General features: G+C 39.5%; 1 protein-coding gene across 1 annotated transcript; it reads left to right on the forward strand.

The window, feature by feature from the left end:
- The first annotated feature begins 7,665 nt into the window (after positions 1-7,665).
- Positions 7,666-14,297, forward strand: NDUFA4 (NDUFA4 mitochondrial complex associated). Its single transcript, NM_001035524.1, is given in 4 exon segments — positions 7,666-7,783; positions 8,886-8,974; positions 9,639-9,696; positions 14,083-14,297. Coding segments are annotated over 4 exon segments (246 nt in total). The 5' UTR covers positions 7,666-7,741; the 3' UTR covers positions 14,140-14,297.
- Positions 14,298-15,024: the final 727 nt, after the last annotated feature.

The following is a 15,024-nucleotide window of genomic DNA, read 5'->3' on the forward strand; positions in this document are numbered from 1 at the left end:
TCCCACTAGATGAAAAGTGTTGAAGGAAGACACCAGTGAGTTAATCTCCTTATCCTGAGCACTCAGCATAATGAACAGTATATAGTAGGCACTCAACATAAGTTTAATAAGTGAATAAGATAAGTAAGTGGAAAATGACTGAATGAATGGATGGATTTTTTTTAAAAAGATAAAAATTGCAGAGAAATAGTAAGTGGCAACATAGAAGAGGAATAGAACATAGGTAATCTAAAATGGCTATAAATTGAAGACCTAGGTCTTTGGTATAATATTCCAAAATTCATAGACACAGTTTTCCTAAAATACTATTTAACCAGAAGGTTTCAGTGAAAAGAAGTACCACTACTTAAAATTGCTACAGTCTCTATGCTTTTTAGTATTCATTGAATTTTGTACATAAAGCGCTTCAGGTATTTAATTTAAACTCATGACAATGTGTGAAGCTTTGAGATTTATGATGGTGAAAGTAAACTTTCACAGACCAAAAAATGTTTTAATTTTTCTAATAGAAATTTTATAATTAAATACAGTTTATGCTAAATAACCATAATACTAGTGGAAGAACATATTTGTTTTTAGATTAAGGATAGCTGTAGAATCCTTATTAACAAGTGAAGGTATAATTTGTATTTGTGTTATCAGTAAAACAACCAGTTGTCAATTTATCTACTAGAAAAATAATTAAGTGCTTAAATGCAAACATAATAAAAAATATAGATTCTGTCTTCAATTTGCATTAATATAATTATACTCCATGGCTCACTTATCAAATTACTTCTCTCTACAGAAACTATTTCTTCACTGTCACACACTGATAACAACACATAATTACCATACCATGTAGAATTTTCTAGGCCTGAAACATCAGGAAAAGTATGCAAGACAAATACTTTACCTTGGGTGCCACTGATATACTGCATAGGAGTTTTAGAGCTATTTGCCATGTCTTACATTTAATTTGGACAACTAACATTTATATATTTTTTTGTATTTTAAAATTATTCACAAAATTAAATCAAACACAAGAAGAAGAAATCCAGAGGGCACAAGTCCAAGTCTCAGAGGAGATGGGACAAAGATATCCCCAATTTATTTCCTGCAGTTGTTTTATTCTGTGCTTAGATATAAAATGTTTTATGAGTCTTCACTGCCTAATGGATACAGCCCCAAATCTATAGATATATATTTTTTTGAGACCGAGTGTTGCTCTGTTGCTCAGGCTAGAGTGCAGTAGCACGATCTTGGCTCACTGCAACCTCTGCCTCCCGAGTTCAAGCGACTCTCCTGCCTCAGCCTCCTGAGTAGCTGGGACTACAGTTGCATGCCACCATGCCTGGCTAATTTTTGTATTTTCAGTAGAGACGGGGATTCACTATGTTGGCCAGGCTGGTCTCAAACTCCTGACCTTAAGTGATCCGCCCGCCTCAGCCTCTCAAAGTGCTGGGATTACAGGCGTGAGCCACTGTGCCCGGTTTCAGTTTCATTTCTTACAACTACTTCCTATGCAATCCACACCCCCATCGCATTGCACTCATCTCAATTTCTTCCACACACTATGCACTTATATTATGAACTTTCATTTCTCTGCCTTGTTCAGACTATTTCATCTGTATGAAATGCAGTTCTCCTTCTTTTTTGGCCTGATCATTCTGCACAATCCAGTACAAGGTCACAGTCTTCATTAAACTCTTCACAGGTCCCACAGTCTTACTTCTTTCTGTATTATCAATTTTTGTTGTTGTTGTTGTTTTGAGACAAAGTCTTCATCTGTTGCCCAGGCTGGAGTGCAGTGGTATGATCTTGGCTCACTGCAACCTCCCCCTCCCAGATTCAGGTTATTCTTCTGCCTCAGCCTCCCGAGTAGCCGGGACGACAGGCATGTACCACCATGCTTGGCTAATTTTTGTATTTTTAGTAGAGATGGGGTTTCACTATGTTGGCCAGACTGGTCTTGAACTCTTGACCTCAGGTGAACCACCCACTTTGGCCTCCCTAAATGCTGGGATTACAGTCAGGAGCCACGGCACCCGGCCTGTGTATTATCAGTATTTTTACTTTTGTTTTCTTCATTACTCAAATCAAATCACTTTGGTTAAGCCTGGTGTCAAAAAAGAGAGAAAATATAATCTTTTACCAGTAAAAACATTAAATATTTGCAAGCAAAAGAAAATCTACCACAGTCTGTCCTTCTGATTACAATCATTCAGATCTTTTTCCTCCTTCAAAATACACTCACCAAGGTGGAGATAACTTAAAAGCCCTATACTGTCATTATTTCCTGATCAAAGTCGACAATCTATGAATAATGCTAGTCTTTACGTTTGTTCTCGATATATCTCCTCTTGATCTGGAGATCTATGAAGAACAAAAACAAGTTATTTGCCCACAACACCCAAAATACAATGGTGAAACAGGAACTGGATAACTACAATGAATGATACTACTCAGAAAATAAAGAATGGTCCTGAAATTTCACTGTCTTGAAGTTGCTGCTAACTTAAAGTGGGGAATAGTCCTTGGTTAGGCCCTGATTTTGCCATTTTGGGATTAGTTCTAGTCGAATTTTCCCTGTGGCTCTTGCCTCACGCTCTGGGAAGTCTTGTCTTAGAGCCGTCTAAGAAAGCCATTAGAGAATAGACCCTCTTTGGAAAATGAGTATGTCTCTCTACCGGCTTCCTACCTGCAAAAGATGGAGGAGCCCAAGTGTCTTTTCACATTTCAAACCATGACAGTTTCTTTAATCCAATGCTGATAATTCTTTTCACAGTACTTACTCTACTTCTATTTGATTTCAGTCAACTCCATTGTGGCAGTGCACCAATGCCACAGCCACAATTCTTTTTGAGACATACCTCTGTCTTTCTTTAGACTTAATGTCAGTCACCTTAATCCCATCATGCTTTGGTTGGAGAGTTACATCCTTACCTGTTTGTCTAGACTTTAAAATTGTTCAGCTGAAAGGATTTACTGAAGGCATCTTAATTTACTGGAATGTTTTAACAAAGGTATGATGGCCACATTCTTGATTGGGCCATTGTCTTCCTATCAATTCACCTTTGTAGCCCAAATGCCTTCCCATCTTTATTTTAGACAGCTAGATACGAGAATCAATCAGATTTTCCAACTCTGCATGTCTCTAAATTTCTGAATATTTTACTCCCTGTTGTTACAGTTTGCAAACTGACCAATCATTGTGAGTCCAAATCTTTAATGTACTACCTTGTCAACTGTAGCCAATAGTAACTGATACATGCTAACATACTCTCTACCTGCTGTTTCACTGAAAGCTACCAGCTCATTGGGAACATTAACTGCCTTCCAATTAATTAAAGTAAGTGTTTCACCAAATGTTGCAATACTGCATTATATATAGATAGCCTTCCTTCTAGTCCCTGGTAACAGTTACTTTGTCACCTATTGCCAGGACCTAAATCCTATGCCACATATTTTAGGATTTTTTTGTTTTGTTTTGTTTTTGAGACAGAGTCTCACTTTATCACTCAGGTGTGATCTTGGCTCACTGCAACCTCTGCCTCCTGGGTTCAAGCAATTCTCGTACCTCAGCCTCCCAAGTAGCTGGGATTACAGGCATGTACCACCATGCCCAGCTAATTTTTGTATTTTTAGTAGAAACAGGGTTTCACCATGTTGGACAGGCTGGCTTGGCTTCCCAAAGTGCTGGGATTACAGGTGTGAGCCATCGTGCCTGGCTCATATTTTAGGATTTTTATTATGATAACATGTTACCACACTTTCAGTGTCAAATTATTTATTTGTCAGGGTAGGATAGGTTATGCCACATTAACAAACTACTCCCAAATCCAGTCACTTGCAACAATAGACGTTTATTTTTATTTATTTATTTATTTTTTTAAAGACAGAGTTTCACTCTTGTCGCCCATGCTGGAGTGCAATGGCACAATCTCGGCTCACTGCAACCTCCGCCTCCCGGGTTCGATTCTCCTGCCTCAGCCTCCCAAAGTAGCTGGGATTACAGGTGGCCGCCACCATGCCCAGCTAATTTTTTTGTATTTTTAGTTGAGACGGAGTTTCACCACATTGGCCAGGCTGGTCTTGAACTCCTGAACTCAGGTGATCCACCTGCCTTGGCCTCCCAAAGTGCTGGGATTACAGGAGTGAGCCACCAGGCCTGGCCTATTTCTCATTCTTAATACATGTACACTGCAGGTCAGTAGTGGCTCTGTTCTAAGTAGTTCTTACCCTCACACCTAAGCTGATAGAGCAGGCTCTATCTAGAATATCGCTAGTCTTGTGGCAGAGGGAAAAGTGAGAACATGGCACATGTTGGCTCTTAAAGCTTCTGCTTGTGCATGGCATGTGCTACTTCTCACTTCTCATTTGCTAGTAAGGCAAGTCTTCTTATTAAGCTTGACCCTAATGAGGCAAGTGATATCTTCTTCTAGGTAGAGGCTGAAGGTATCTGCATACAATTTAATCTACAACACATACCAATTCCACTTCTGCAGCTCAGGAATTTTGCATTGTTTCTTCTACCATGGCTTCTTTTTCTAGACTGTCACCTCTACCTATCCCTACTTAAAATATAGGTGACATACTCTTTCGACTAACTTTAATGTGCAAAATTGAAACTTTCACAATTTGACATTTTGGTTAATATTTAATGAAATTTATATTTGTAACCTTGCTTTGTTAACATCTCTAAAGGTATCACTTAGGCTGGGTGCAGTGGCTCACACCTGTAATCCCAGCACTTTGGGAGGCCGAGGGGGCAGATCAGGAGGTCAGGAGATCGAGACCATCCTGGCTAACACAGTGAAACCCCCTCTCTACTAAAAATATAAAAAATTACCCGGGTGTGGTGGCATGTGCCTGTAGTCCCAGCTACTTGGGAGGCTGAGGCAGGAGAATTGCTTGAACCCGGGAGGTGGAGGTTGCAGTGAGCCGAGATTGTGCCACTGCACTCCAGCTTGGGTGACAGAGCGAGACTCCATCTCAAAAAAATAAATAAACAAAAATAAATAAAGGCATCACTTAGCTATCTATATTATTGTTGTCTCTAGAAGCTAGGTCAATGACAAAAAAAGTAAGTCACTGGATTTTATCTGCTTATTAATAATGGCATTTCTACATACCTACTTATCAACTATTATTATTCAAAATAAAATATTGGAAGAAGAGGTCTCCCTTCTTCTAATTTATTTGCTGAAAGCCTATCTACACTCACTAAGGTTTCTTTGTTCACTTCTAAGTATTTTCCATGTTTTTGTGCTGATCTTTTAACACAGCCATGCTCCTTACTATAGCCTATAAGGTCCTTGTCAGAGAATTGGACATAGACCTTACAGACTCCACTCTTTGCTCTCATTTTCCTCCTCACCTATAAGGTCCTTGTCAGAGAATTGGACATAGACCTTACAGACTCCACTCTTTGCTCTCATTTTCCTCCTCTTCTCCTTGGATCAACCACACTGATACTTTTTTAAACACTCTTTTTCTTCTTCTTCTTTTTTTAAGTCTCAAAACTATTTCTCTTGCCAATTTAGTGTTCTTCCCAGATCTTTACCAGGTTACTTCCTTCCTTGCATTTAGGTTTCAACTCATATATCCTCAGACAGACCTTCCCTGTCCTGTCTACCTAAAGTAACCTTCTCTCCTCCACGTCTTCCATGTCATTGTCTGTCTCATAGATTACTATTTTATTGGCTTGTCACGATCTAAAAATTATCTCATTTGTTTATTGTTTGTCTTCCTCAATTAGTATGTAAGCTCCATTAGGGCAGAGTAATTTTCTTGTTCACTGCTATAACTCTAGTGACTAGAACAGTGCCTAGTAAAGAGTAGGTACTTAAGAAAGATTTGCTGAATGAATGAAAAAAGACCAGTCTTGATAAGCTTCACGACATACCACCTTAACAGTTACCATCTATTTTTTTTTCCTACCTCCTGGCCCTACGTCCTCTTCTAAGCATTGCATGTTGGAATTCCTCAGCTCTGTGTCCTCTGTCAAAATTCTCACTCAACCTCCTCTCCCTAAGTAATCTCGTTCAGTCACATGGGCTCATTTCTTATCATAAACTTAGTCCTAAATTTATACTTCTAGTGTAGGTCTCTTCTGCTCCACAGAAATCCACTTGAATTTTACATAGGCACTTGTACATCATTCTCTATGGCTTCTTATTTCAATAACCGGCAACAACCAGAGCTGCTCAAAACTGAACCTCTGAAATTATTCTTAACTTCTCTCTCCTCATTCCCTGATAGTCAACCACAAAGTCCTGTTGGTGCCACCTTCTAAACATCTCTGGAATCTTTTTATCTCATCATTACATTCTCTACAATAGTTCAAGCTACCATTCTCTCTCACACAGACTATGGACTATTGCAATGGCCCCTTGATAGGTCCCTCCCCTTTCACGCTTATTCCTTGTAATCAATTCTTCACAAAGCAATCATTTAAAAGCACAACCTTCCCAAGCTCTCAACATAAAACCCATGATGTGTAAGCGGTTATTGGCCCAGCAGATCTGATCCCCACCTTGCTCTCCCTTTTACTTTCCAGCCACACCAGACCTCATAGAGCTCCTCGGGTTTTCACTAGCTTCAGACCTTCACGTGTTTTCACCTCCGCCCTGTACACCTGCATCCTCCGTTTTCCCCTGGTTAATGTCTACTCTTCCTTCAGAGTTAGTGTAACTTCCGGTGGAGCCTTCTCCTATGATTTCTGGTCCCAATTAATATTTGCTTGATCATTTAATGCTTTAACCTACGTATCAGATTGGAGAGGGTTCAGAGTGTACGTTTTATCCCAAGCCCCCTCCCCCACCGCTCCCCGCAAAGCCTGTCATATGGAAGACGTTCGGGTACAAAAACAAACAAACAAACAAAAAACACAAACGAAAATTGGATTGGGATAGTGGGAAAGATTATCTGTAGGTACACGGCCATTGAAAACACATTTTAAGGACGCAATTTGGGACCAGGGAGGGGGGATAGTGGCGTGTTGGAAAGGTCTTTGTGGCGACGAACTTTCAACCGAGGGCCAGGATCTCAGGGTTTAGAAACACACTGCCAGGACTATTACCATCTTTAAGTCATTTACTAGTTTTATAACTTCTGATTGTCTGTGACAGCCTAAGACAGGAAGCAGCTGCAGTCTTCTCAAACCGCAGCCGCTGACCTTAGCGGCAAGAGACCCGACCTGACCTCCAGGCGCCCGGCGCTCGGCTCCCAGAGGCGCCGCGCAGCTCCCTCAGCGGCAGTCACGGCCGGCCAGCGCGCGCCCGGCACGCGCGCCCCCAGGGCCTCGGCGCGCGGACCCGGCTCTCAGGCGCCGCGGGAGAGGCCCCCACTCGCGGAGCGCGCGGCCCGTGCGCCCCGGCGTCGACCGCATTCCTCAGTACGTGGCATCCTTGGAAAGTGCCTGTCTGGTCAATCGAAGAGTCCTCATTTCGCCAAAAAAGTTTCCCCTCAGAAATGTACATAGCCCAGCAGTGAAGGGGTTTTCACTATGAAGTGGAATGATGATGGTCCGACCAGGTCAGGAAGAACACGTGAAGAGTTGGATCTAAGCAGGCATTGTTAAGGACAGTCGCATTCGGGCCCTCCTGCCGCAAGCTGCCCTTCCAGCCAAGGGTCCTTCAGGTAGGAGGTACTGAGTGACTTTGGAAGTCTGCAGTGTCTCATTGCAGATACTACTTAGCTCAGGGCCTGGTGGCTAGACAGGTTCTCTCCTTTCCAGTCGGAGGCCTCTGCCGCAAACATGCTCCGCCACATCCTCGGTCTGGCCAAGAAGCATCCGAGCGTAAGTTCTTGACCTCTCTCCTAATGTTTTTCCTTCTTCTTGCGTCAGGGTGCGCCTCCTTCTGTTCCTTGGGAGCATTCTTATTTATGGCCTCTTACCGTCCGTCAGACAAGACCCTACCTCTCCTAATGTTTGTCTTCTTAGTTGCCGCAGGCCTCTGTGACCCTCTACGTCATGCATTGTGGGGTTTTGTCTGCCGGGCGGAAGGTGACGGACACTGCTAGGGAAAAAAAACAGTGAATATTGGAACAGTCTGGTGGCCGCGCTATTTTGCAGGTTGTGCGATCCAGGAGGGATAGATGTGCGCTGTGTGGGTCAGAGACTAGCATAGGTCAGGTTCCCTATGTGTTATACCATCTCTGGAGGATCTTGTATTCACCGCATTGCACCACCAGGCCTTTTGGTAAATAAGAGGGGTCTGTAATCTGAATCCTCACTTTGTCTGGACGGCGTTGCATTTGGGGAAATTTCGTAGTGCGGAATTTAATTGCAGCTAAGTTCTTTCGCATCTCATTTTCCCTCAGCACATCAACGTGCTGTAGAGCTAACTCTATGCCATCTTTAATCTGTCTTAAATCCAGTTCCCTGAATACGCAGCAAGCATTGGCAGCATTACGTTTTCAGAGATAATGCTTAAAGCCAGTATTTGTAATAGATATGTTTACTTATTCAGACTCTTATTTTTCATACATCTTTATGGAGGCACCCTTAAATAATTTGCAAAGAATTTGTTTTTCAAGCCCCAGGATAAAAGAAGCAGAAAATTTAATGGGAATGACATGTAAATATTAGAGAGGTGAAGAAGACTCGATACATTTTCTTGGAAATTTAAAAATGTACCTATAATTTGCTCCACATTAAAAAGTAAGACACTTAAACCAGAGTCATCTTAACATCCTTTCCAAGTTCCATTTCTTTCTTTAGAACACAGTTATGAAAAATCTTACCTCAATGTAACATCTATTTTATTTAAATTTTAAGACAAAACAGCACAATAACAGTTTGAGACTTGGAAATCAATGTGCAGAAACTACTGTAATCTCTCGTTGGTCAGTGTCTTAAGTATTTGAAGATGGTTATTCTATTTTGTGTTTGGTTTTAGTTGATCCCCCTCTTTGTATTTCTTGGAACTGGAGCTACTGGAGCAACACTGTATCTCTTGCGTCTGGCCTTGTTCAGTCCAGATGTTTGGTAAGTACTTAAAAATGTTTAAAACTTTGATAGCTTGTCAAGGGAGTGTAGGAGCCACAGTCTTTGTAGGTCGATAACATCAGGGTAGTAGAAAGAATCTTCCATTTACAGTCATACAATAAGTTCAGATCTCAAATCGGCTATTTTCATTTACTTTTTCTGGTACATGAAATTATCTAATTTCTCTGAGTCTCGTTTTCTCTTTGGTAAAGTAGAACTGCTAATACCAAATCTTGTAATGTTTTGAGGATTGACATAATAATAATTGTTTTTATAAAATAATCATGGTTCTTGGCACATGTAAATGTTTTTTGCCCGCACTTGCACATTTGCAGTTGAAAAACAATGGACAGTAAAGATTGATTCATCATTATTCTATGCACTTTTCTATATATCACTTTATTAATGAAATGGAAAGCTTTTGTGAAAGCCGGGTAAAAAGTATCTTGTGATAGGGATTCTGTGTTCTACCATTTTTCTAATTGATTATATGAGATTGCTTATTATAGATCCTCTACCTGTTTCAACTCCATAATGAAGTAACACCGTACTTCATCTAATAGAAAATAAGATTGATCTATTCAAAAATGTATTCTTAAGTACAAAACACTATTTTAAATAGTGCTTTATTATTATAACAGTCATAATGTTTTATTTCTTTTAGTTGGGACAGAAATAACCCAGAGCCCTGGAACAAACTGGGTCCCAATGATCAATACAAGGTAAACTACAAAATTGTTTTGAAGTTGTTAGAAATTGTGTTGTAATAAGTTTTGTCATGAGGTGGGTTTTCTTGAAACTGGATATATGAGTAAAATTCCATTATATTGAACTTTGAAGTGCTGTTAGGTAGTTAATTGCTCTAATAAATATTTTTTGCTAGCTTTTTATTGCTAGTATAAGAAAAGAAGGAAAAATAGTATAGCTATCATTTACCATTTTCTTAGTTCTTAGATAGTCTAACACAGTGTCCTCAGACTTCATTGTACATAGAGCTTGTTGAAACACAGATTCTTCAGCCTAATCCCCAGAGATTCTGATTCAGCTGGTCTGTTGTGGGACATAAGAATTTAGAGTGGTCTGTGGAGCTACTCTTCCACAGAATGATTTCATGGACTGAGACCATTTATTGATTCCCCAGACATAACCTTTCTTATATGTAATTGCATACAAAGAACCTGCACAGTGTCAAAACCAAGGGCAGGCCAGGCGCGGTGGCTCACGCTTGTAATCCCAGCACTTTGGGAGGCTGAGGCGGGCAGATCACTTGAGATCAGGAGCTCGAAATCAGCCTGGCTGATATGGTGAAACCCCATCTCTACTGAAAACACAAAAATTAGCTGGGCATGGTAGTAGATGCCTGTAATCCCAGCTACTCGGGAGGCTGAGGCAGGAGAATTGCTTGAACCTGGGAGGTGGGGGTTGCAGTGAGCCAAGATCACGCCCCTGCACTCCAGCCTGGGCAACAGAACGAGACTCTGTCAAAAAAAAAAAAAACAAAAACCAAAAACCAAGGGCAGCTTCGTTAAGATACCATACCATTCACATACCATACAGTTTATGTGTTTAAAGTTTATAACTCACTCAATACACTTTCCATAATATCGAGCCACTTCATCAAAAGAGAGTAACTGGCCATTTGATTTATCACTGTGAAGAACAGGATCCCCGATCAGCGTGTGTCTAGCAGTCCTCGACAGGTATACATCTATGATGGATTATCATTACTCATAGCAACGTTTTTCTTTGTTGTTGGAGACAGTCTCACTCTGTCACCCAGGCTGGAGTGCAGTGGCGTTATCTTGGCTCACTGCAGCCTCTGCCTCCCAGGCTCAAGCGATTCTTGTGCCTCTCTCTCCTGAGTAGCTGGGACTACTGGCATACACCACCACACCCAGCTGATTTTTTGTATTTTTAGTAGAGATGGGGTTTTGCCATGTTGGCCAGGCTGGTCTTAAACTCATGGCCTTAAGTTGATCCGCCTGTCTCAACCTCCCAGTACTGGTATTACAGGCATGAGCCACTGTGCCCGCAGCCTGATAGCAATTTTTAAGATCACCCTTTGTGGATTTCAGGTTTTCCGCTTAACCTGATTATAATTTGGCTTCTAAATCCATAAGTAGATCTCCTTACAAGAAGAAAATAAAAATGCAGTGGCTAAGCTGAAACAGCTATCTCATCTGTGTGTTACATTTTGCCTCAAAAAAGATCAAATGGGCATCCTGATTTATTTTTCTGTCTTACACATTTGTTTAAAGTAAGTCTATTCCAGAAAAAATAATTCCACATACAAGAAACTTTTAAAAACTAAACAACAACAAAAAAAACTAGCAGGCTTTGGTTCTTCCACCAAAGAACGTATTGGAATCTATGGGTATGTGTAGTTCAAAAGGTGTAACAGATGATTCTGATAATGCAGCTAGTTTACTAATGTTCTGAAATATCGCAACACATGCCAAGATGAGGCCTTGGGAACCAAAAATGAAATGTTGCTGCAACAAAAACCTAATGTGTGTGGCATAGCTTGGGCTGTTAATAGCTATGACACTGATATCAGAGCGGGAAGATAAAGAGTGTCATGTTATGTAATGACAGAAATGAAAAGGAACCAAATCCAGAAACGAGAACCTGGAGTAAATGAAACCTGCCTAATACTTTTTCTAAACACATTCAGGTAGACTAGATTATCATCTCCATCATTCATAATCTCTCACCTAAGGGAATTTGTTTTACTGGCCTACTGACATCAGATTTGATTTGTGACTTGTGGGAAATTATGAGTTGGAGGAAATGATACCTGCCACTCTTGAACCACTATGTGATTCCTCTGTTCTTTTGCATCTCTCATGAGACCAAAATTGACAAGTAAGGGCTACTCATTCACCTTAGAATTGGAATGAAAAAAAAAAATGAAGCAATCAACATACTAATGGCATATAATGTGAGTGAAAAGTGAACTTTCATTGTTGTAAGCCACTAAGATTTGAGTGTGTTAATTTGGGCTGCCATAACGAGGTACCATAGACCCGGTGGCTTAAACAACTAATTTATTGCTCAGTCTGGAGACTGGGAAGTCCAGATCAAGGTGCCAAACAAGTCTGCTCCTGATGAGGGCCCAACCCAGTTGTGTCCTCACAAGATGGAAGGAGAGAAGTGAGCCCTCCTGTAAAGGCACTAGTCATGAGTGTTCCACCCTCATGACCTAATTACCTCTCAAAGGCCCGGCCTCCAGATACCATCACATTGACGTTTGGGGTTACAACATGAATTTTGGGAGGATGTAAACATTCAGTCCAAAGCAGAGGATTATTTGTTGCCATGCTATAATCTAGCAAAAGCTATGAATAAAACAGCAAGAGACAGGACCAAAATAAGATTTGAGCATTAAAGACCCAGCAATACTTCTCAACTGAATAACAGTTGAAGCTCCCCAAAGCTAAGATCAGAATATGTTGTGCCTTCCCAACTGTTGTTTCAGAGACTCTCAAGGTAGCCAGCATTAAACAGAAAAAGAATAGAGGCAGGGAAGTTGAAGCAGGTTTTAAAATTCTAGAGAGAATTTTGGATTTGAAGCGAGTAAATCAGAAGCCTGCTTAGTTTTAAGAAAATTGGCAAAAATACCACCATGTATGCGCTTTTGACTCTGCATGGATGTAGGGCCTTGATCTTGCAAGTTGTAGAACTTGATCTAAATTACCTCTTTTGTATATTAAGAATGAGAAGGGTTATTGTGATAATTAACTAAGATATACATAAAGCATCTAGCCCAGTGCCTGGGCAGGAGCCCAACAAATGTTTATTTTCCTTTCCTTAATATATACCTGCAAACCCTTCTGTAAATTATTTCTAATGTTTTGTTAATATGTTAGAGGATAGCACAAATAGTTTTTTTTTAATCTTATTATCTAGATTAATTGTTTCTTAAATGAACACTGTCAGAACAAAGAATACTGCTTTATGGATTATTTATAATTTTCTGTCCATAAAAGCCTGTATCTGTCTGTATCTCAAGGATAACTTGGTAATACGCTTTACAACCTGAGGATTTTTTTTAATCAGTAAAATAAATAAGAGTTTTTCAGAAATAAATAAGTTCGGGTGTATTTGAAGAAATAAAAGAGATTTGAAGAAAGAAAGAATACAGATTTGTGAACTTCATGCTTAAAAACCCTGAAGAAAATGTTTATCATTCTGAAATTGTGGTTCTTTGGGCGATAAATATCATAGTCTTCAAGTAATTATAGCACAACCTCTCTAGCATTCTTTGGCGCAAGAATGAGTAAACCCAAGATTTTAGCCTTATTTGGGCTTGTGTACAAGCAGTAATGTGTCCTTAGTAGAAACTCTGGACCAGTTTCAAATATGTCATTTTTTTTTTTAAGTTACTGAGAGAGGGAGTGTTTTGTTTTTTTGTTTTTGTTTTTTTTAAGCAATCACAGTAAGGTTTATTTCTAAAATTAATTTTAATTGATTATAAAGAAATGTTGGAAATTTTAAACAGCAGAAATACCATATTATTTAAAAGCCATTACCAGAGGTGAAGTGTCAGTTTGATATTGAATATAGCCTGGGTTAGGAAATTAGTGAGAGAGAGAAAATATCTCAAAAGTTATGTAAACCACAAAACAAAGCAATACTTTATATATTACTAGCCTCTTTTTGTTGCAGGATCTCTCCCTCTAAATTACAGCAGTTCATTCAGCAAGTAGGGAATGTAATTTCTTGTTAATCCTCTATTCTGTTGGCGATTCTTCCATGTACTTAGTAGAGTTAAGGCAAAAACTTACCGAACTGGAAGTGTGTATCAGAAGGAATTCTTAATTATTCACTTTGAAATAGAAGAATTTTCCTTATAGGGTCCAAGTAGTAGACTGTACTGACACTGCTCTTCTGAAATAAATTGAATATTTTTACCTTGCCAAAACTATCATCGAAGGCTGGAATTTTAGGTATAGTATTTTTCTGTGAATGACTTTTATGTTGTTATTCTTTTAAAAATTCATGTCTGTAATTGTTACTGTAGAAAACCAAATACAAAGAATTCTAAAACCTTTGTACCATCTCTGTGTATTTAAGATTACTTAAAATATCTTTTTTTCTGTTCCAAGTTCTACTCAGTGAATGTGGATTACGACAAACTGAAGAAGGAACGTCCAGATTTCTAAATGAAATGTTTCACTATAATGCTGCTTTAGAATGAAGGTCTTCCAGAAGCCACATCCGCACAATTTTCCACTTAACCAGGAAATATTTCTCCTCTAAATGCATGAAATCATGTTGGAGATCTCTATTGTAATCTCTATTGGAGATTACACTGATTAATAAATAACTGAAACTTGATATGTGTCACTTTTTTATGCTGAAAGTACACTCTGAACTTTAGAGTATAGGAAATTAACTATTAGAATTTAAACAATTTCTGAATTTCTATAGTTTGAAAATACGACTTTAAGCTGCTTTAATAAAACACTTCCATTTTGTGTATAGACCGTTGGTAACTTCACTAGAGCATACATAACAACTGGAACTGGAAATTACACAAAAGTAAATTGGGAAGGATACTCAAGCATCTGACATTGGCAAAATAGAAAGCTTTGAGTTTCTCTTACTGGCAGTTGTTGAAGTGTGTGCAGTTTTTAACAATGGTCTTTACTTGGCATTCTCTTTGTGGTGATTTTCAAGGTTATAAGTGACTTTTGTCCTAGGATTGAAGTTGAAATCTGAGTTTATCACTGCTAACCATAGTGCTGGTAGTCAAGAGATCTTGAGAATTTCTGCTGCTGAGTCTTGGTGCAGGTTCTCTTTTCTTTTTTTTTTTTTTTTTTTTTTTTTTGAGATAGTCTCTGTCACCCAGGCTGGAATGTAGTAGTACAAACACGGATCACTGCAGCCTCGACCTCCCAGTCTTAAGTGATCCTCCTGCCTCAGCCCGTAAGTAGCCGGGACTACAGGTATGTGCCACCATGCCTAGCTAATTTTTGTATTTTTTTTAGAGACAGGGTTTTGCCATGTTGCCCAGGCTGGTCTTGAACTCCTGAGCTCAAGCGATC

Source organism: Macaca mulatta, chromosome 3 (genome assembly GCF_049350105.2).
Source record: "Macaca mulatta isolate MMU2019108-1 chromosome 3, T2T-MMU8v2.0, whole genome shotgun sequence".
Classification (NCBI taxonomy): domain Eukaryota; kingdom Metazoa; phylum Chordata; class Mammalia; order Primates; family Cercopithecidae; genus Macaca; species Macaca mulatta.